General features: G+C 37.1%; 1 protein-coding gene across 1 annotated transcript in view; it reads left to right on the top strand.

Moving 5' to 3' along the window:
* The first annotated feature begins 3,994 nt into the window (after nt 1–3,994).
* The window catches only part of DOP1B (DOP1 leucine zipper like protein B), a 138,167-nt gene continuing 117,790 nt past the window's right edge, over nt 3,995–24,371 (top strand). Inside the window, 2 exon segments of the mRNA XM_043996750.1 lie at nt 3,995–4,279; nt 7,941–8,105. Of these exon segments, the coding sequence (XP_043852685.1) occupies nt 7,968–8,105 (138 nt within the window). The 5' untranslated portion in view covers nt 3,995–4,279; nt 7,941–7,967.

Here is a 24,371-nt window from a genome sequence, read left to right as displayed (position 1 = left end):
TCCCTTCTCCCACCTTGTAACAACGAAGTAGAATTAGGCGAATCCAAATTTTATGCTACTATATCTTTTTGAGTTCATATGGTAGGTAACTGCTGTGGAAATAGATCTTCCACAAAGCAGCAGTTATAGATGTAAACACCTAAGCTTTATTATGCTTAAGCACAGATTCAGGCCTCAGGGAAAAAAATAAACTTGAACAAAAATAAGGATTCTATAGACAAAATTAAGTCAAAGTGATAGAGAATAATTCTTTTACATACAGCAATCTTGTACATTCTTTTAGATTATATATTTTTAAAAAAGACATTGAGAAAACTATTTGAAGCAGCTCTTTTTGTAGTGGCTAAGAATTGGAAATTAAAGCAATACCCATCAATTGGGCAATGGCTAAACAAGCTGTGGTATATGATGGTGATGGAATATTATTGTGCTATAAGAAATGACAAGCAGAATGATTTCAGAAAGGCCTGGAAAGACTTGTATGAACTGATGAATAGTGAAGTAAGCAGAACCAAGAGAACATTGTGCACAAAGACAGCAATATTGTTTGATGAAGAATTGTGAATGATAACTATTCTCAGCAGTATAATGATCAAAACAATCCCAAAGGACTAATGATGAAGTATGCTATCCACCTCCAAAGAAAGAACTGATGTTGATTGAACACAGACTGAAGCATGCTATTTTTCCACTTTCATTTTTTCCCTTTATTCAAGTTTTCTTATACAAAATGACTAATATGGTAATAATTTACATAATTGCACATGTATAACCTATATCTGATTGCTTACCACCTCAGGGAGAGGGGAAGGGAAGAGAGGGAAGATTTGAAACTCAAAACTTTAAATAAAAATGTTTATTATTTATAAAAGACGGATTTATAGTTCCATGCTTCCTCTCCTGTCATAAAAGTTGAACAAACTTTGTTAAACAGAATCATAGTTTCATACATCCCCCAAGGAAACAAACCTAGACTTGATAGGTAAACTAAGTCAGGTTATAGATTAAACTACATTTAGAAGGTTCATAATGGGCTGATTGAGAGGAGAAATTTACATGTCACTAAGATAACCAAGAAGGCAGGGAGAATCAGATCCTTCTTCTGGCTTCTGATCTGAGAAGTATTTGAAACCTTAAGTAAATTTTCACATCCCATGGGACAGGTTTTAACCTGTTCAACAACTTCCTAACAAGGAGATTACCCCCCAAATAATAAAAATTAATAAAAGGAAATCAAGAATAAAAAATTCTCATAACAAAACCAACACATTGCCCATGTATGACAATGTATGCCATCCTCTGAAGTCAGTGTTGATCACTGCATTGACTGAATTTCTTATTTTTTCCAGATTCTTATTTTTTATTTAATAGCATTTTTGCCAATTATATGTAAAGATAATTTTCAACATTCATTTTTGTAAGATTTTGAGTTCAAAATAATTTGCCCTCCCTGCCTTCTCCCCCACCCCCAAAAGAGCAAGCAATCTGATATAGTTTATACAGTACAATCATGTTAAATATAATTCCACATTAGTCATGTAGTGAAATAAAAATTAGAACAAAAAGGAAAAAAAACACGAGAAAGAAAAAACAAAAAATAAAATGAAAATAGTATGCCTCAATCTGCATCCAGACTCCATAGTTCTTTCTCTGGATGTAGATAGCATTTTCCATCATGAGTTTTTTGGAATTGTCTTGTATCATTGTATGGCTGAGAAGAGCTAAGTCTATCACCATTGATTATTGCACAGTCTTGCTGTTACTGTGTATAATGTTCTCCTGGTTTTGCCCACTTCACTCAGCATCAGTTCCTGTAAGTTTTTTTCCAAGTTTTTCTGAAATCTGCCTGCTTCTCATTTCATAGCACCAGCTATGGATTTAGGAGAGTTAAGACCTGTCAAGTAGAGGTATGGAGGGGAGCAGATCCTGCAAACCTGGTTAAGCAATACAATCAGGATGTATGAGTTCTTTACAAAAGAAAGGTTTTCCAGACCTTGAAGTACCAGGTATTGTGAGTTAAATTTGTCACACATGCATCTTACAAATGTGCCTCCACTACCAATGTACCCTAATTTTAAGTCCACTCTTCCTAGGCTGCAATCTCCCTCAATTTCCAATTCTTTGCTACCACAAAAATAGCTGCTATAAATATTGTAAATGTGGATCCCTTTCCCTTTTTATGATCTCTTTGGGATACTAACCTAATAGTAATATTGCTAGGTCAAAGGGTATACGTAGTTTTATAGCCCTTTGGGCATAGTTCCAAATTGTGACTGAATTTCTTATGAGCTTCAATGCTTTTCCCCCCTTCCTTCATATTATTGTAGTCATTATGTAAATCATTTTTTGGTTCTGCACTACTCTGCATCAGTTCATGCAAGTCTTTCAAATTTCTCTTGGTTTTTCATATTTATTATATTTTTGATGTAATGGATTGTATTGTGATGCAATGAATTATTGCAACAATCCATTACATCCATATACCACAAATTATTCAGCTATTCAATTTATGGGTACCCACTTTGCTTCCAATCCTTTACTATTATATTTTTGCATTGTTGTATTATATTTGCTGCTATATTTTTGCACTACTACTTTCATCTCTGTCCTTGACCTCCTTAGGTAAAAAGGGTAATTATAATTTACTGGTACGGTTCTAATCGTGATCCAGAATGCTTGGCCCAATTCACAATTTCACCAAGAGGGCATTAATATACTTGTCTTCTCACAGATTGTCTGAGACATTAAACTGAAAAACTGTGACACAGCCAGTATGCAAAGTGTTAAGTTATGAGTACAAGCAAATACTGAAGCTTTAGGCTCCAGGTTAACCCCTGAAATTTGAGGAAGTCCAGTCTCTAGAGTGATTTGTGGGTGACATGCTGAAGAATGGGAAGTGGGAATTTCTTTCTCCTGTGCTGTAAATGGCAGCCAGCAGCGGTTTACAAAGAGGGTGTTACCCTATCCAACATCTGGAGAGTTTATTTGTTTGAGTTTGAGGCATAATTGAAGGGGGAAAGATACACTCCAGATGAACACATACACAGCAAGGCAGGAAGAGGGAAGAAAGAAGCTTCAAGGAAAGGACCTCTGGAAGCAGAGAAGAGCACCAGTTATGGATTCAGGAGAGTTAAGACCTGGCAAGTAGAGGTATGGAGAGGAGCAGATCCTGCAAACCTAGTTAGGCAAAACAATCAAGAGAGATGCTGGACCCATTAGATGTGTGAGTTCTTTACAAAAGAAAGGTCTTCCAGACCCTGAAGTACCAGGAGTTGTGAATTATATTTGTCACATATGCATCTTACAAATGTGCCTCCACTACCAATGTTGTACCCTAACTTTAAGTGCGCTCTTCCTAGGCTGCAATCTCCCACAAATACATACTGTAGCAGGGGGTTTTGTTTGTTTTTACTGTCACCTTAGGAAATTCCTTTGCTTTAAGATAATTATGTCTATTGTGTTGTTTAATGTGAATCATCCAGGTGCTACAAAGTGTTAGGACCGCAAACCCATAGTGTTGTATCTAATAATTTTGCGAATAACACTGAACTTTGCCTAAAACTTTGATTACCAAAACGTGACTTTATCTTATTATTAGTAACAATTCCACACTTAAGTATCTTTTTCCTTTCCCTTCCACCCTCCCCCTATTGCTACAGCTCTAAGGCTATAGGACTTTTAAGCTCATCCTGAAGGAGGAGGAGCAGATGACAAGCAGGCTTGCCTTTGGGGTATGAAACTGGCTCTTCCGGTTACTTCCTTTGTGTGTAGCTCTTGCTTTTACCCTTCACCCCTGGGATTGCAAATGATAGCAGTTCACTAAAAGATTAAGAAAGCTTATTCTCTTTTCTTCTCACAGACATTCCACTTTCTCGGCTCCTACGGGAGGAAACAGCATTAGCCACCTCCTTTGTCTCTCGCTCGGGGTACACGCAGTAAATACCGCCCACAGCTGCAGTCTCACCTGGAAGGAAGAGAAGACCGGTAGGCAGTAATTGGTCAATCCTACATTAGCAGCATAGGCGACAGCCTCCTCCCCTCCTTGGTACGTGCCCGCCCCTGCGTTCCAAGGACTCTCCCCATTGGATCGCTGGGATCTATGTGAGCACAGTGGTGGAGTCTTGGAGAGCGAAGAAATTGGATGTGAGACGGGGCGGTTTCCTTTCCCCTAGATTGCTGTTGGCATACATTTTTGTAGCAACCACCGGAGAAGTTGCGTGTTGTGAAGGTTGTTCACCACCCTCCAGGCCCTCATCCTCTTGCCGGGACCGCGGCTTAGGTAGGCAGCCTCCCTATTGTTTGCTGCAGTGCAGCAGCTGGCTTAGTACCGCCGCCTAGCTACAAACTACCCGACCTAGCCTCTGGGATGAGGGTGGGGCACCTGCTTGGGGACCCACCCTTCTCCCACGGAGGGGCTCTAGATGCGGTTCGTAGTCCTTCCCCGCCGTGGTCGAGGTGCCTGAGGTAGTGATCTTTCTGTGATTCTTGTCAAACCAAGGGTCCCTTTGCCGGAGGAAGCAAAAATAGGGAAGAATCCCTTCCGGATTTCCACTTTATCTAAATAGCGGAAGAAAAGGAGTAGTTTGAAAAAAATTCCCTCTTCGTAACTGATAGGAAGATCAGCTGTTGCTAATTTCTGGGCCTAATAAGGCAAATCGTCCACCATCCTTTTATTCCAGGTGGCACTGTTACTCTCCAGGAATGTTAAAGATGAGCTTTTAGTGCCTGTCACATACATAGTAGACTCTTAAAATAAGTGTTGCCTGCCCACTTGGCAAGTAGAAGAGTAGATTGAGTGGCTGTGTGTGTGTGTGTTCATTCCTGAAAGCAATCCTTTGAAAAATAAACAGTTTGCTCAGGGAAGACCTAGGTATTTCGAGAGGGCTACCCCAGAACAGTGAGCTTTCTAAGGTTCTGTCCCTAAACTATGCTCCTTGACTTTAATTTTCTCAGTTTTTATGTCTCCATCCAACACAAACAATCTTTTAAGCAAAGGGACTGTGGAGGTGTTATATATTTTGTTGTTCAATCATTTTCAATTGTGTCTGGCTCTTCGTGGCCCCATTTGAGGTTTTCTTGGCAAAGATACTGGAGTGGTTTGCCATTTCCTTCTCCAGCTCATTTTACAAAAGAGGAAGCTGAGGCAAACAGGGTCTGAGGACCCATCCATTGCGTCACCAAGCTGCTTAGTGTTACACTGTTGGGAAAAATAAACCTCTACTTTGGGGGAAAAAAAAACAAAAAACTTTTGTAATATCTTATCTAAGATAATAATTTTTTAACTCCACCGCAAACAATTTCGTTGTGGTTGCCTGTTTAAAAAAATATACTTTCAGCTCGTTTTATTGGCATTTTAAAGGCCCCAAGTTCAGAATACCCACACCCTTACATATTTATTTAGTCAATCGATCAACAGTTTTTAAACACCAACTATATTTGTCCTGAAGACACTGTTAGTCATGCAGTAATTTGAGTTTTGATGTCAGAATCAGGACTGTAAGTAAATGTATTTGCAAAGGTTTTCTTTGCTAATTATTAGCAAAGAAATGCTAGTTGATTTGATGCAATATTTCCAAATTTCTATGTGAATGACTAATAGATGACAGTTTTGTATTAGTACATAGATATGGGGCAATATGTCGTTTTTACCACATAAAGAAGGTTATAGGACCGCTTGGATGAAGTGAAACAACTAGAGTATGTTATTTATTGGTAGAACAATCAACCGATTAACTTGAAAATAATATAACCAGAAATATATTTATATTAAAAAGAACTGTTAATGGCAGGAACTTTGGGGGATTTTTTTTTCAGTTATGGGGTAGGTGTAACTGATTAAAATATTCTTTACATACTTGATAACAGTTATTGACTTTGCTTGCTCTCATCCACTAAACTTCTCATCTCAATCAAAAAGTCATTTTGTAAAGCTGTTAATATAATTTATGGGCTTAACTATTTCTTTTAGCATTTATTATCTCCCAGTTATCAATACAATAGTCAAATATAATAGGCTGAAGTTTCTGAAAATACCACTGGCATCCTGTGCTCCTCTCCGCCCCTCCCAGCCTTTCCTGGTTTGACCTGTCATGCCAAATAGTACTTTTTAAAAATTACAGCTATATAGCTGATTCAGTTGCTTCAAAACCACTGCTTTCTCAAGGGCTATTGGCTACATTTTCTACAAGCATGCTTTTCTCCTCACCATGCCAACTTATTTCTGCTGACTTTGTTCTCTTCTCAGTTTCTCTAATTGAAGTCTGTTACCACACAGATCAGAGCTCTGTAATCTATTATGGCTTCACAAGGCCATTTTACTAATTCTTACATCTCTAGATGGCTCCTATTAGATCCTTTTAATGTCAACTGTAAAGCAAAATGTAAATATTTTGCTACAACCTACTGGATGACCTGTTGCATCTGCCTGATCTTCTCCATCAGCGGTTGCTTAGCATTTACAAGCCACTTCCATCAAACCGTATTGTTGAGTATATTAATTATCCATCATTGTTGTTTTTTAGTTACTCTGGGATGTATCTAGGAAATATAGCACATTGCCTCACATAATATTTTATCTGTTAGAAATGATTGGTGTAAGTTAAGTGAATTTTTTGTGTGTTTTTTTTTTAAGCAGTTAGAACAGTTAGATATATCCTTAAGTTTTTAAGCAGTTGGAACAGTTAGATATATCCTTAAAGACTTAAGAAAAATATATAGGATTGCATAGAGGGATCAAAGGAACTAAATATAATATTTTTTTAAGGCCTAGAAGATTTTTTTGAGGAATAATTTGATATGTAAAAATACCTTTCCTTTAAATCAAGGATTAAAAACCTAGGCTACAATGAATATACAGGCCCTTACAAAGTGCAGAAAAGGGATATTGTTAACAATTTTTTTGTTGTTGTTTGTTTTTGGTTTTGGTGAGGCAATTGGGGTTAAGTGACTTGCCCAGGGTCACACAGCTAGTAAGTGTTAGGTGCCTGAGGCCAGATTTCAACTCAGGTCCTCCTGAATCCAGGGCCGGTGCTCTATCCACTGCACCACCTAGCTGCCCCAGAAAAGGGATATTGTTAAAGAATAATATCAGTGCAATATAAATATGTTATAAAAATTACCTATGGACAATTTTGGGAGAAAAATAATATTTCATTTATTGGTGGCATTAAAATTGGGCCTACTAGAGCTATGGCTTTCTTTGCAAACTACTCCTGTAATTCTGTAGGCTCTAAAAAAGATTATAGAAACTCAACAGAGAAAAGATGTATGGGAAGTAATTTTCAAAGACAAAGAACAAGGAAAGAATAGCATGAGAAGATACCCAGATTCTAGATATTGCTAAAAAGTGACAAATTTGTAGATTAGAGACGTTATTAGCATATTCAAGTAACTGTTGATTTAATGAATATTATGTAATTAAGCCTTCCTTTCACCTTTAGATTCCATTTTTTAAAATAGCATTTATGCTTTTAATACTAAATATTGTTCAAAGTTCCTTTCTCAGAAAATGGATTGAGCTTTAAATATTGCTTTCAATCTCCAGTTATATCAATGTCTAGGATCTGTGACTCCACCTCTTCAGCTCTGCAACTTATTAGCGAAATCTTAAAGAATTATTGCTAAATATAAGGTCAACAGCAAGAAGACCTCATTTATAATCTGGCCTTGTTTTTGCTTTGAAGGGACAAGAGAAAAATGCTCCTTTCGTATTGCTAATTTGCCATAATGCCCCATTGGTAAGATTGCCAAATTCCCAAAATAAATCATTTTGTTAATAAAATAATTTAAGTATAAGCAAAATTTTCTGCAAAATGGTGTTTATAATCTTATATGCTGATATGCTTTATAGAAAGGGTGATGTTTTATAGAGTTTATTTGTTCCATCAGATATAGAATATGTACATATTTGTTTTTATTTTGTTCTTTTCTTTTGGCTTCAGGTTCCTTTCCTACTGTGAGAATGTAAAATGGATCCAGAAGAGCAAGAGCTGGTGGGCGATTACAGATACAGAAATTATTCTTCAGCGATTGAAAAAGCTTTAAGAAGTTTTGAATCATCAAGTGAATGGGCAGATTTAATCTCTTCACTTGGTAGACTCAATAAGGTATTTGAGAAGTGTATTTAATTAGTTTAAGTTGGGGGGAGGGGAATAATACAAATCTTTTCAAAGTGACCACAACTAAGTTTCTTTTTATCATATGTAGAGTCACACTCTTATGTAGTATAAACTGTAATGCTGAGCAGAAAGTGCAAGTTGTTTTTTTTAATTCTTTTTATTTTTTTTTTTATTTTATTTTTTTTAGTGAGGCAGTTGGGGTTAAGTGACTTGCCCAAGGTCACACAGCTAGTAAGTGATAAGTGTCTGAGGTCGGATTTGAACTCAGGTACTCCTGACTCCAGGGCCAGTGCTCTATCCACTGAGCCACCTAGCCGCCCCTTTTAATTCTTTTTAACTTGAAATAACACATTCTTTTGACTAATTGTTTTTAGTCCACTTCCTCCTTGGCACTTGAAGTAGGACAAGGTCTTCAAAGGTTTTGCAAGTGAAGCAGATTCTGGAAAAGCTTTTAGTTTGGGCCTGATGACAGACTGTACATTTTATCTTCCAAAAGACCTTTGTGGGAGAGAGTTGAACCTTAATAAGCCATCGGATAACCCTTTCGATGTTTGTTCTCTTGTGGATTCTTTAAGGGACTCCTGAAAGTCAAGAAAGTCAGCAGAATAGCAAATAAATTAGAGACCCTTATGAAGAGCACTTAAAAATATTATTGTATTAAAATGTATTTATTTTAATGCCATGCAGTTTTACTTTCCCTGTCTTGTAGATGTTGAGTGATAGGAGTTGAATGTTTTATATTTTGTCTGTTTCATTGTTTTCAGGTTTGGGGCATATAATTGGGTGAAACGGTTTAATATCATTTCATCTCTATTCATAGTGAATTTTTATTCCTTCTTTTTGAGCTAAATAATTTGAATTTCTCTTGTTCTCTTTAAAAAATAAATTAAGTTAGCCAATATTTTATTGGTTTTTAGTCTTAAAAACCACAGCTTTTGGGGGGAGGCGGGGCAATGAGGGTTTAGTGACTTGCCCAGGGTCACACAGCTAGTAAGTGTCAAGGGTCTGAGGCCGTATTTGAACTCAGGTCCTCCTGAATCCAGGGTCGGTGCTTTATCCACTGCACCACCTAGCTACCCCTGCAGCTTTTGTTTATAAGTTCAGTATTTTTGTTTTCTACTTTGTTGGTCTGCCATTTTAATTTTTTTCAAAATTTATTTTGTGCTCGTTTGGGGTTGATTAATTTGTTGGTCTTCTAGCTTTTAAAACATGCTCAATAATTCCCTTTAAAAAATGTGTATTGGGGGTGGCTAGGTGGCGTAGTGGTGGTGGATTAAGCACTGGCCCTGGATTCAGGAGTATCTGAGTTCAAATCTGGCCTCAGACACTTGACACTTACTAGCTATGTGAGCCTGGGCAAGTCACTTAACCCCCATTGCCCCGCCCCCCCCCAAAATGTGTATTCAGGGGCAGCAAGGTGGTTCAGTGGCCAAACCATTGGCCCTGAATCCAGGAGGACCTGAGTTCAAATCTGGCCTCAGACACTTGATCACTGACTAACTGTGTGACCCTAGTCAAGTCACTTAACCCTCATTGCCCTTTAAAAAAAAATATGCAATCATTATTGCATTTCAGTTATTTTAGATATTATACCACTTGGTGCCTATATAGAGGATATATTTAATATTAATATTGTTTCAAGGTAACATGGTGTAGTGTTGATAGAGAGCCAGTCTCAGAATCAGGAATACCTGGATATAAGTCCAACTTCCAACAGATATTGGTTATCCAGTATGTTTATAATATTAACCTGTGTGTCTCACTTGATAGTGCCTATTTTTACTTGGGGGTGGGAAGGTGCTGTGCATCTGTACATGTAGTGAGTGCTTAACAAATGTTTTGTTGACTGACTGACAGAGGTTGCTTTGAGGCCACTCTAAGGATTATGCTTTGGGATAGGCCTATGGCGCCAGTCTGAGCCTATCAACTACTTTTTGCTTAGCTACTTTTGTCATTTACTTTGACCTTTTGCTGGATATCTTGTGCAACCAGAGGCTTCTTGTTGGTCTTGATGTGCCTCAGGCCTGTGATAGAAGGAAGGGTGTTAAAACCTTTGAGTAGGAAAAAACTTCCCATTCAGTGGACTTTACATTTTTTGGGGGAAATATATTACATTCTGAATTCAAATGTCAAAAAAGAGAGTATTTTGGGGGCAGCTAGGTGGTGCGGTGGATAGAGCACTGGCCCTGGATTCAGGAGGACCTGAGTTCAAATACAGCCTCAGACACTTGACATGTACTAACTGTGTGACCCTGGACAAGTCACTTAACCCCAATTGCCTCACCCCCCACCCCAAAAAGAGTATTTCCATATAGTAGAATACAGAAAAAGAATTCAATATAAATCAAAATAAAATTGCTTTGTTAAAAAAATAAAAAGGAATAATACATCCCATACCTTACTTTAAAACTGCTCTGCATGTCTGTGCCTCCTTATGAACTTCCTGCCATTCTATTCTCTTACACTTTTTTCCTATTTTTTTCCCTGTCTTCTTTTAGGAGTCTGTTTACATGGTCAATTAATAAACATTTTTAAAGGCCTACAGTGTACCTACACTGTGCTTAAGGATAGGAATACAAAAAAAGGCAAAAACCAGTACCTGCCCTCAAGAACCCTGCATTCTAACAGGGGAGTCAAGTAAATAACCTGTATAAATAAGCTATATGCTGGATACATAGGAAATAATTGAGAGGGAAGACACTAGGATTAAGATGGGTTGGGAAAGGCTTCCTACAGATGAGATTTTACTTGGGACTCAAAGAAAGCTAGGGAAACCAGTAGGTAAAGGGAGAACATTCCAGGCATCAGGGACAACCAGAGAAAATGCCTGAAGCCAAAAGATGGAGGGAACACAAAGGAGGTTCAAGTCACTGGGTATTTGGCAGTGAGTAGGAAGACTGGAAAGTGGGAGGGGACTTGATTATGAAGAGCTTTGAATGCCAGAGGATTTTTGTATTTGATCGTGGAGGTCATAGGAAGGCACCTGGAGTTTATTGAGTCGGTTTGGACCTGTACTTTAGGAAAAGCACATTGGTGCTAAATGGTGCATGACTTTGGGAGACTTTAGGCAGGCAAGTCACCAAGAGTCTATTGCAGTAGCTACTGACCCACCCACACCAGTGTGGTGGCAGTGATGGAGTAGTGAAGGGGGTGATGTTTGAGAGATGTTCCAAAAGTGAAATTGACAGGCCTTGGAAACAGATTGGAGATAAGGGGAGAGGGAATAAGACAATGGTAAGGATTTGAGGCTGACGCCTAGGGTGTAAGCCTGAGGGACTAGGAGGATGGTGTCCTCTACAGTTAAAGAAAAGGTGGGAGGTAGTAAAGGAAGGTTTTAGAGGGAAAAATGATTTCATTTTTGAGCATGTTGAGTTTAAGATGTTTGCTGAACAGCCAGTCTGAGATGCCTAGAAAGCCTTTGAAACAGTAAGGTCAGCAGAATATTTAGGGCAAGATGGGTAGATTTGAGAATCATTAGCAAAGAAATGTTAATTAAATGTTTCACTTCTGAGTACTATCTCCTTCATCTACCCTTCCTCTCATTTTCCCTCTTTCCCTTCTATTTCCTTGCTGGATAAGATGTATTTCTCTAACTGTGTGTTTGGGTATTCTTCTCTCCTTTAAGCCATTAAGATGAGAGTATGCTTCTCAAATGTCACCTGTACCACCTCCTTCTACACACATACATACATACACACACACACACACCCCCTCCCACTGTTCCTTTCATTGTATAAATTCCTCCTTGCACACCCCAATAATTCGACATAATTTCCCCCAGTCTTCCTCTTCCTCTTCTTTTCCTGTGTATTATTCTTCCCCACTCATTTCATTCTTCTTTTGAGATCATCTAAACATGATAGAATCACACCCAGGCTATTTGACCTCCTCCAAGACCTTTGGGGATTATAACATTCTTTTTTTTTTTTTTTTTTTGCAGGGCAGTGAGGGTTAAATGACTTGCCCAGGGTCATACAGCTAGTGTCAGGTGTCTGAGGCTGGATTTGAACTCAGGTCCTCCTGAATCCAAGGCCAGTGCTTTATACACTGCGCCACCTAACTGCCCCAGATTATAACATTCTGATTATAACACTTGTATGTGTATGTGTGTCTCCATATGAGAATGAAAATAGTTTAACTTTGTTTAGTTCCTTGTGATTGCTTGTTCACATATACCTTTTTATGCTTCTCTTGAATCATTTGTTCATATGTCAAATTTTCTACTCAGCTCTGGTCTTTTTATCAGAAATGCTTGGAAGTCTTTATTCCATTAAAAATCCATTTATTGCCTACATAGGTTTACACTCATTTTTTCTGGGTAGGTTATAGTTGATTATAAAACTAGATTCTTTACCTTCTGAAATATTATATTCCAAGATCCCTGCTTCTTTATAGTGGTGGATGCAAAATTTTCTGTGATCCTGACTGTGACTCCTCTGAGCTTGAATTCCTTCTTTCTGGCTGCTTGCAATATTTTTTTCCTTGACCTAGGACCTCTGAGTTTTGTCTATAATATACCTGGAAGTTTTCACTTTGCAGTTTCTTTCCAGAGTTGACCAGTGGATTCTTTCAGTGTCTACCTTGCCCTCTGGTTCTAAGATATCTGGGCAATTTTCTTTTATGATTTCTTGAAATTTGATGTTTAGGCTTTTTTTTTTTTTTGTGGGGCAGTGGGGGTTAAGTGACTTGCCTGAGGTCACACAGCTAGTGAGTGTCAAGTGTCTGAGGTCGGATTTGAACTCAGGTCTTCCTGAATCCAGGGCCAGTGCTTTATCCACTGTGTCACCTAGCTGCCTCTTCTTTTTTTTCTATTCATTGTCTTCAAATAGTCAAATGATTTTAAAATTATCTCTATTTGATCTATATTCCAGATCAGTTGTTTTTCCTATGATATTTCACCTTTTCTATTTTTTTTTCAGAATTCTGACTTTATTTTAGTATTTCTTGATGTCTTTTGGAGACATTAGCTAACTTCCATTTGTCTCACTCTAATTTTTAAGGAGTTATTTACTTTGGTAAGAAGAAAATATTTTCTTCTTTTTGAAGCTGTTAATTCTCTTTTCACATGTTTCTCCACTAGTTTGCTCTTTTCCATTTTTTTCTTTATTGCACTCACTTTATTTTTAAAATCCTTTTTAGCTCTTTTTTTTAACTGTTGCTTTAACTCTTCTAGGAATTATTTTTGGACTTTTGTTCAAGTTACATTTTTCTTTGAGTATTTGCTTGTAGATATTTTCAAGTCATTCTCTTCTATGTTTGTGTCTTGAGCTTCCCTATTACTATAGTAGCTCTTTATGATGGCATTTTTGTTTACTCATTCTTCTAGCCTACTGCTTTACCTTGGACTATAAATTAGAGCTAAACTCTGCACACTTTTAGAGGAGGATGTCTGGCCTCAACTTTTGTCCTTTTTCATTCTTCTGTTTTGAGTTTAGTCTGGTAGCCTGCAAGCTTTCAGCATTCCCAAAGTGTGTGATCCAGAGAGAGGTGTGTTCACTGCCCTCTTGATCTGATCTCTCCATGTTTCTGACCCAGGTTTGGGTACCTTGATTTGTGCTTGGTTATGAGTTTCTTTACTTTTTTTTTTTTTTAGTGAGGCAATTGGGGTTAAGTGACTTGCCCAGGGTCACACAGCTAGTAAGTGTTAAGTGTCTGAGGCCGGATTTGAACTCAGGTACTCCTGACTCCAGGGCCGGTGCTCTATCCACTGCACCACCTAGCTGCCCCGGTTATGAGTTTCTATAGACTTCTGCTGGACTGTTACTGTTAGCCCACTTGGAAATCCTGCAGTTTCAGAGCTCCTGAACTGCTGGTGTTCCCCTTTGGTCTGAGACTTGTGCCTTGATTATTTCACTGCAGGCTTGTCTGCTGGGCTAAAGACTAGAAATGAATCACCATTCTCCTCCTGGGATCAGAGCCATATAGCTACTGTTTGCTTAAGGTTACTTGTTCCTTGCTCAATACATAGCTAGGGCCCATGCTCACTACTGATTCTTTCCACCCTGGATCTATGACCTGAAACTTGGGAGTGGACAACAGAGCTTCCAGATAGCATGTGTTCCTGTATCTGGTGCTTATCCTGGATATCCCTCGAATCTCTTTCTGTCCTGGTGCTTCCTGCACTGGTGCCTTCTCTCAGCCCTCTTTCTGTCCTGTGTGCTGTGGTGCTCTCTGTCCCTGGGCACTCCTGGCCAGACTTGGTTCCTAGTGACTATAGACTACTTTGTCAATCTTTTTTAAGCTGCCCTGGGCTGGAAAAATGACTCACTGTGATTTTTCTTGACTTTTCTGATAAAAATTTGGTCTGGTGCATTTTCTAAATCATTGTAGAGAAGGGATAGTGGAAAACTAGACTTATTGCTTCTTCTCCCTTCACCATCTTGACCCCACTTCCTTCTTCCCCTCCTCCCCTAGTCTACTGATTCTTAAAATATATCTCTGATGTGTTTTCCAGGGGTTTTTATGAGAGTGGATAGCTTAGAAGCTGTGGGTTGTTAAAGAAAGATTTAATTTTATAATGCCTAACATATTATTTGCAACTACCTACCTTCTTTCTCAATTTTAGATTTTGTAGTATGGTAACAGTATGATGCTATTGACAATCACTATTACCAGATTGTCATGGCTGTATCTATTACCTTATAAAAAGCAGTGATATTATCATAAAGAATAGTAGTATAGCCATAAATAGCAACAATTTATGCATCACTCATATTAATTTTATGTACCAGTATACACACTTAGCAAATGTCATCTTTTTTATGGTTATGATTATTGTTATTGAGCTTCAGTGTTATACATTAAAAGGAGTATTGTGAAAGAGTGATTGCTGTAACAACCTGAAATCTTTTCACATCCTTCAATCTACAATGCAAGCATATTTCTTTTAAAAAATCATTACTTATTTTTAACATTCTTTTAAAAATTTTTTTGAATTCAAAGTTCTCTCCCTACCTGTCCCTCCCCTGCCAGTGGAGAAGGCAAGAAATGTGATATCAGTCATATATTTGAAATAATGCAAAACATATTTCATATAAGCGGTGTTGCAGAAAAAAGCAAGAAAAATTAAGAAAATGAAAAAAAAGTTTTGATCTGCACTCAGACTCCATAAGTTTTCTTTCTGGAAATGAATGGTATTTTTCATCATAAGTTCTTTGGAATTGTCTTGGATTGTTATATTGCTGAGAAGAGGTAATTCACTCATAGTTGATCATTGTGCAATATTGCTTACTATGTACAATATTCTCCTGGTTCTGCTCACCTCATTTTGCATTATTTCATATGAGTCTTCCCAGATTTTTCTGAGACCATCCTGCTCATCATCTCTTATAACACAAAAGTATTCTATTACAATCACACACTACAACTTGTTCAGCCATTCCGCAGTTGATGGATATTTCCTCAATTTCCAATTCTTTGCCCCCCCCAATGCCTTAATTATATTTATACATACAGATCCTTTTCCTTTTTCCTTGATGTCTTTGTGATACAAACTTAGTAGTGGTATTTCTGGATCAAACAGTATGTACGGTTTTATAGCCCTTTGGGCATAGTTCCAAATTGTTCTCCAAAATGGTTGGACCAGTTCACGACTCTACCAGTAATTTTTCCACATCTTCTCCAACATTTCTCATTTTCCATTTCTGTCATGTTAGCTAATCTGATAGGCGTCTGGTGGTACCTGAGAGTTGTTTTAATTTTACTTTCTCTAATCAAAAGTGATTTAGAGTATTTTTCATATGATTATAGATAGCGTTGATTTCTTCTTCTAAAACTGCCTGTTCATTTCCTTTGACCGTTTATCACTTGGGGAATGACTTGTATTTTTATAAATTTGATTCAGTTCCCTATCTATTTGAGAAATGAGGTCTTTATCAGAAAAAGTTGATGTAAATTTTCTCTCTAGCTTCCTGCTTTCTATCTAATTTCGACTACATTGGTTCTGTTTGTGCAAAAACTTTTAAATTTTATTTATTAAAAATTATCCATTTTGCTTCATGTGAACCTTTCTATCTCTTGTTTGGTCATGAACTCTTCACCTATTCATAGATCTGACAGATAAAATTTTCCGTGCTTTCCTAATTTGCTTATAATATAATGTTTTATTTCTAAATTATGTACCCATTTTGAAATTATCTTGGTTTATGGTGTGAGATGTTTGTCTACACCTAGTTTCTGCCTACTACTTTCCAGTTTTCCCAGTAGTTTGGTTTTATTTTGGTTTTTTTTTGAATAGTGAGTTCTTGACCCAATAGCTGGGACCTTTGGGATTATCAAACACTAGGTTACTGTGCTCATTTGCTTCTGTATATTGTGTACCTAGTCTATTTCATTGATCAACCACTCCATTTCTTAACCAGTACCATATAGTTTTGATGATTGCCACTTTGTAGTACAGTTTTATATCTGGTACTACTTGGTACCCCTCCTTTACATTTCTTGGTCATTAATTCCCTTATCATTTTTTCTTTCTTTCTTTCTTTCTTTCTTTTTTTTATGTGGGGCAATGAGGGTTAAGTGACTTGCTCAGGGTCACACAGCTAAAACGTGTCAAGTGTCTGAGGTTGGATTTGAACTCAGGTCCTCCTGAATCCAGGGCAGGTGCTTTACCCACTGTGCCATCTAGCTACCCCCCCTTATCATTCTTGAACTGTTTGTTCCTCCGGATGAAATTTTAAATTATTTTTTCTAGTTCCATAAAGTAATTTTTGGTAGTTTGATTGGTACAGCACTAAATAAGTAAATTAATTTAAATAATATTATCATTTATTATATTGTCTCAGCCTACTTGGGAGCAATGAATATTTCTCCAATTATTTAGATGTGGCTTTATTTGTGTCAAGTGTTTTGTAATTGTGTTCATATAATTTTTATGTATATCTTGGCAGGGAGATTCTCAAGTATTTTATACTGTGTGAAGTTATTTTAAATGGAATTTCTCTATTTTCTCTTTCTGGGTTTTATTGGTAATATATACAAATACTGTTGATTTATATGAGTGTATTTTACATCCTGCAACTTTGCTGAAGTTGTTAATTATTTCAATTACTTTTAAAATAGATTCTCTAGTGTTCTCTAAGTGTGCCAATTTATTATCTTCAAAAGTGATCGTTTCCTCATTCTGTTTTTATTCCTTCAGTTTCTTTTTCCTATCTTATTACTATAAGTAGCATTTCTAGTACAATATTCAATAGTAGTTATGATAATAGAAATCCTTCAACTGTGATCTTATTGAGAAGGCTTCTAGTTTATCCCCATTAGAGATAATGCTTGCTCTTGGTAGCAAGCTTTTAGATAGACACTACTTATTTTAAGAAAAGCTTAATTTATTGCTTCGCTTTCGAATGATTTTAATAGGAATGGGTGTTGTATTTCTGCTGGTATATTTGCTTGCCTGAAATCTCTCCCCACTCCAAGGCATTCTCCATTCAGCCATGAAAGTGCTTTTCCTAAAGCACAGGTCCAGCCTTACTCAATAAACTCTAGTGGCTTCCTATCACCTGCAGGATCAAATATAGAATCCTCTGTTTGGTGTTCAGAACCCTTCATTACCTATCCCCCTTATACCTTTCCAGTTTTCTTATACCTTATTCTGCACCATGTACTCTTTGTTACAGTGACCCTAACTTCCTTGCTGTTCCACAAACAACACTCTCCCTCTCTCACTTCTGGGCATTTTCTCTGGCTGGCTACCATGGCTTGGAATACTCTCCCTCCTCATCACCTCCTGGCTTCCTGCCCTTCCTTTAAGTCCCAGCTAAAATCCCATCTTTTACAGGAAGCCTTTCCAACCCATCTTATTTCTAATGCCTTCCTTCTCTTAATTATTTCTTATTTATCCTATGTATAGCTTATTTGTACATTGTTCGCTTATTGTCTCCCCTATTAGATTGGAAGCTCCTTGTTGGTGGGAAATATCTCTTTCTGTATCCCCAGTGCTTACCGTAGTGCCTGGCACATATTAGGTGCCTAATAAATATTTATTGGCTAACTAAAACCACAGTGCCAATGGACTTGGGATAAAACATGCTACCCACTTCTGGATAGAAAGCTGATGGACTCAGAATGCAAATTGAAGCATATTTTCTTCTCTTCTCTTTTTTTTTTTTTCTACATGAGAACATGATGAAGGAAAATACAGCACAAGATAGAGTCCGTGTTCATGATATAGAATCTAATTGGTTCTATTGATTCCCATACCAAACCAACTCCATTTTCTAACTGGTTTTCACTTTATTTTGTCAGAGGGACATAGATCTGTGTTTTAGGAATATCAGTTTGGCAGCTGTGATGAACTAGAAAAGGAAGAGACTAGAAAGCAAAAAAATCAGTTAGGAGGCTTTGGCAAAAGGTGATATGCGAGCCTGAAACTAGAATAGGTATGAGCTGAGAAAAGAGAACAGACATGAGAGCTATTGTGAATATACACTTGGCAATTAATTAAATATGGAGTTCAGAGAGCAAAGGACTCAAGGATGACTGAGGTTACCAAGCTGAGTGACTAGAAAGATTTCTTCAATAGAATTAGGCAAGTTGGGAAAACAGGTGGATATTAAGGAAAATGATAATGAGTTTTATTTTATCTATATTGGGTTTAAGATACCTTTTTGGACATCCATTCTATTTCCTATTTCTTTGCATAGGCTGTTTCATCCCTAAAATGCATTTCTCGCCACATCTTAAAATTCCTAGCTTTTTAAAATTATGAAATGAAGGGGCAGCTAGATGGTGCAGTGGATAGAGCACCGGCCCTGGAATCAGGAGTACCTGAGTTCAAATCTGGCCTCAGACACTTAACACTTACTAGCTGTGTGACCCTGGGCAAGTCACTTAACCCCAATTGCCTCACTAAAAAAAAAAAATTATGAAATGAACAAATATCAATAAAAGAGTAGTTGGTGGTGTGGGAAAGAAGCTCAGGAGAGAGACTAGAATAGGATATATACATCTAGGAGTTAGTTTGGGCTTGAGGAACTTGAGGTACAGTCTGCAAGAACTACTTATGGGGGCAGCTAGATGGCGCAGTGGATAGAGTACCAGCCCTGGAGTCAGGAATACCTGAGTTCAAATCTGGCCTCAGACACTTAACACTTACTAGCTGTGTGACCCTGGGCAAGTCACTTAACCCCAATTGCCTCACCAAAAAAAAAAAAAAAGAAAGAGAAAGAGAAAAAAAAACTACTTATGTTTTCTTTATTTTAAAATAATTTGAAAATATATTTTGTTTTTTATCACTTATATTTCCCCTTATATCCTTCCCCCTCCCTTTCCCCAAAATCATCCCATATAATAAATATTTTAAAGATAAAAATAAAAAGAGGAAAAGAAAAAAATTAGCAAAATGATTTTTAAAAAAACTGACAACGTACATTCTTCTGTAGATCATTTGTCACTGTTAAGTAGTGGGAGGAAGGTTTCTTTTTATAATTCTTCTTTTGATATGTGAAATGATACAAAAATGAGATTTGTAAAGCACTTTGCAAATCTTAAAAGCTACATATCAATGTTAGCTATTAATAGTATTATTGCTAGGGGTTCTTTCCATTTATACGGTTGTAATTATTGTAAAAATTGTGTTCTTGGCTTTCCTTATTTCACTTTTACAACAATCCATGCAAGTCTTCCCACACTTCTCTGTAGTCATTATATTTGTTGTTTCTTATAGTTTTTAATAATCCATTATATCCATGTACCACAATTTGTTTAGTCATTCCCTAATCGATGAACAACTACTTAGTTTCTTCTTCTTTGCTACCACAAAAAGTACTGCTATAAATATTCTACTGTAAAAGGGGCCTTTTAAAAAAAATCAATATCTCCCTGTGGGAAATGCCTTAGCAGTGGCATTATTCCTTATATTTGTAATTTTGTAATTCCAGTTACCTAAAGAAAATTTAACATTCCTCCAATTTAATTATTTTTAAAGTGTTTAAATACAAAATACTTAAGAGGTCACAACTAAAACAAATTTGAGAATCACTGATATAAAGGTTAACTGAGGATACCATTTAGGGCATCTGACTTCTGGTGGTGTCATCCAGAACATTGAGTCTCAAATTTCCAGTCTGAAAACCATTTAAATGAGTCAAAAGACCCTTGGAATCATATATCGCTACTTCATCTTTTTTTTAAAAAGCCTTGTATAAAGTAACAGGAAGATTTTGTTGTTTTTTGAGACTAGTGAGATAATAAATGCATTATTGATTTGTGTCAGAAAACTATAGATATCATCTTGGTCAATTTTGGGTTCCAAATTCTTTCCTTCCCTTCAGTCCTTCCCTCTCCCATTGAGAAAGCAAGCAATTCACCAAAAAAAAAAAAAAAAAAAGGAGAGTAAATTTAAATCACCCAAAAAAAGGAGAAAAAGCAAGCAACATAATACCCATTATATATGTCAAGTCATGCAAAAAAAATTTCCAAATTAGCCATCTTGCCAAAAAAAAAGTGGAAAAATATACTTCAATCTACACTCAGAGTTCATCAGTTCTCTTTGGAGATGGATAGCATTTTTTTTATCATGAGTCTTTCAGAATTGTCATGGATCATTATATTTTGATCAGAGTAGCTAATTCTTTCACAGTTAATTATTGTTACAATATTGCTATTATTGTATGCGGTCTTATCCTGATTCTGCTCACTTCACTTTGCATCAGTTCATTTAAGTCTTCCCAGGTTAAGTGAAGACAGTATGGTAAGTTTTATCTCCATTTTTTTTCTCTTCCCACGGATCTCCTTCTGATAAGACTTTCTCAATAGCACAAAAAAACTGAGCTTGAAGGAAGCCTTAGGAGTCCTTGAAGATGCCTTAGGACTATAGAAAACCATCACAGATGAGTTAGTGACTTGTATCATCAGCACTGGTGAAGGAAATTCCACTCTAGGAGTTCCTTATAATAAAGAAATCATATATCAGAACTATCCTCAGTGTAGTTTCCAAGGAAGGAAGGAAGCAAACAAGCTAGCTCATCAGAGTCCTAAGCAAGTTAGCTGATAAATGTTTTTAAGAAAATGTCTTGGGGCAGCTAGGTGGCGCAGTGGATAGAGCACTGGCCCTGGATTCAGGAGGACCTGAATTCAAATCCAGCCTCAGACACTTGACACTTACTAGCTGTGTGACCCTGGGCAAGTCACTTAATCCCAATTGCCTCACCCCCCCTCCCAAAAAAAATCTCTTAAATGGAAGCAGTGCCATTGGATTTAACAGTTTAAGAAAATTATTATTCTTTTCAAAGTACATTTTCTTAAACTGGGGTAGCTGGGAAGGGAGGGCACTAACAGTTGGGAGGAATCGGGAAAGGCTGTGTGGAAGGTGGTACTCAACTGATTATGTGAAGCAGAAATGAGAAGGAAAGAGGACATTGCGGACATGAGCTTTATGACCTGTGCAGAAGAAGCATGAAGAAGGAAGGTGTCCATTGGAAGCTTTGAGCCTTTACCGTATAATCGTCATTATCATCATCATGAAGCTTAAAGAGTGTTTAAGGATTTGAGATCTTATTTTTCTGATTCCAAGTCCAGCACTCTTTCCACTGTACCACCAAGTGGTATATTCATGTGAATATAAATAGCTTTGATTTCTTCTCCTGAAAACAGCCTGTTCATATCCTTTGACCATTTTTCAATTGGGGAATGATTTGTATTTTTTATAAATTTGACTAAGTTCCACATATAGTTGAGAAATGAGGCATTTATCAGAGAAATTTGCTGTGATTTTTTTAATATTACTTCATTGTCTATGGCACCTTTTAAGCAAAATGTAGTTTCCCTGATTATCTCTTTCACTTAAGTTTATTTTTGCTTTTGCTTTATCTGAGATTATGATTGCCACCTCTGCCTCTTCACTTTAGCTAACACAAAAAAGACTCTCTATCCCTTCATTTTGACTCTGTGTTTGTGTCTTTCTTTCCCAAGTGTACACAACATATCTTGTACACAATATATTATTGGATTCTAGTTTCCAACCCATCTGCTATCTGCTTCCATTTTATGAGTTAACTCATCCCATTCACATTCACAGTTATCATCACTAACTGTGCATTTCTTTCCATCCCATTTTTCCTCTATATATCCTTCCCTTTCTTTTTATCTGTCCCTCCTCAAAAGTCTGTCTTGCTTCTGACCACTACTTCCCTAATCCATTCCCTTCCCTTATAGTTTCCCTTCCCCTTATCTCTTATCCCCTTCTCTTCCTATCTTTCTATTGAGTAAGATAGATTTCTATACTCAACTGTGTGTTTATATCTATATCTATATATTCTTCCCCATTTGAACCAATTCTGATTGCAGTGAAGTTCAACTATTGCCCACCATACCGTCCTTTACCCCTCCACTGTAAAAGCTCTTCTTTACACACTTTTTTTTTTTTTTAGTGAGGCAATTGGGGTTAAGTGACCTGCCCAGGGTCACACAGCTAGTAAATGTTAAGTGTCTGAGGCCGGATCTGAACTCAGGTACTCCTGACTCCAGGGCCGGTGCTCCATCCACTGCGCCACCCAGCTGCCCCACACTTCTTTTATGTGAGAAATTTTTCCCCATTCTACCTCTGCTTTCCCCCTTCTTCTAGTGCTTCTGTCTTTCTCACACCTTAATTTTTTGGAAGATCGTTCCACCATAATTGACTCACATCTATGCCCTCAAGCTATGTAAACTCCTTTTAACTGCCTTAATACTGATGAAATTCTTAGGAGTTACCAGTATCATCTTATATAGGAATGTAAACAGTTTAACTCCAATGAGTCCTTTATGATTACTCTCTTATGTTTACTTTTTTATGCTTCTCTGGAGTCTTCTGTTTGAATGTCATATTATCTATTCAGCTCTGGAATATTCAGCATCAGGAATTAATGCTTGAAAGTCCTCTATTTCATTGACTATCCATTTTCCTCTTGAAGGATTATAATCAGTTTTGCTGGGTAGGTGATTCTTGGTTGTAATCCTAGCTCCTTTGCCCTCTGGCTTATTATATTCCAGGACTGTCAATCTTTCAATGTAGAAGCTGCTAATCTTGTGTGATCCTGACTGTGGCTCCATGATATTTGATTATTTCTTTCTGGCTGTTTGCCATATTTTTTTCTTGACCTGGTAACTCTGGAATTTGGTTATAATATTCTTGGGAGTTTTCATTTGGGGATCTCTTTCAGTAGGTAATCTGTAGGTTCTTTCCATTTCTATTATCTGCTCTGGATCCAAGATATCAGGGCACTTTTCCTTCATGATTTCTTGAAATAAGATGTCCAGGTTCTTTTTTTGATCATGGTTTTAGGGTAGACTAATAATTCTTAAATTATCTCACCTTGATTTATTTTGCAGGTCAATTGTTTTTTTTTCCAATTTCACATTTTCTTCTATTTTTTTCATTGTTTCATTGTTCATTGTTCATGTTGTTCTATTGTTTCTTGATGTATCATTGAGTCATTAGCTTCTACTTGCTCCTCTCTAACTTTTAAGGGATTATTTTTTTCAGTGAGCTTTTGTACCTCCTTTTCAATTTGGCCAACTCTACTTTTTGAAGTGTTATTTTCTTTAGTGAATTTTTGTTCTTTTTTCCCTTTTGGCATATTCTACTTTTTAAGGAGTTCTTTTCTTTAGTGAATGTTTGTACCTTTTTTATTATTAGGTGAATTTTTGCTTTTTAGGGTATTATTTTCTTCACTGTTTTTGTGTGTGCTTATTTTTTTTTTTTTACCAAATTGTTACTTCTCTTCATAATTTTCTTGCATCATTCTCATTTCTTTTCCCGATTTTTCCCTTCTACCACTCAACTCTTTCTTCAACTCTTCCAGGAATTCTTCCTGGCCTTGGGTCCAGTTAGCATTTTTCTTTGAGGCCTTTTTGGGGTATCTATTTGCCCATTGTTATCTTTTTCTGAGTTTATGTTTTGGTCTTCCCTGCCACTGTAATAGCTTTCTATAGTCAAATTCTTTTTTTTATTGCTTACTCATCTTCTCAGCCTATTTCTTCATTTTGAACTTTATTTTAAAGTTGAACTCTGCTCACCCAGCATGCAGAGGCACTGCACTAAGTTTCAGGACTTTTCATGCTATTGTTTTCAGAGCTTGTTCTGGGGATCTGCAAGTTTTCAGTGTTTCTAATGTCATTTTATCCTGGGAGAGGTGTGGTCACTGCTCTCCTGCAGCCACAAGTACTAGTGCTCTTCTTAGCCCTGGAACTGGGACCAGAGATCACAAGCTCTCCTCTATGTCCTAGAACTGCAACTCAGAACTGCTTATGGGTAATAAAGTTGCCAATAAGTGC

This window comes from Dromiciops gliroides, chromosome 3 (genome assembly GCF_019393635.1).
Source record: "Dromiciops gliroides isolate mDroGli1 chromosome 3, mDroGli1.pri, whole genome shotgun sequence".
NCBI lineage: Eukaryota > Metazoa > Chordata > Mammalia > Microbiotheria > Microbiotheriidae > Dromiciops > Dromiciops gliroides.
This window is presented reverse-complemented; position numbering and strand designations above follow the sequence as displayed.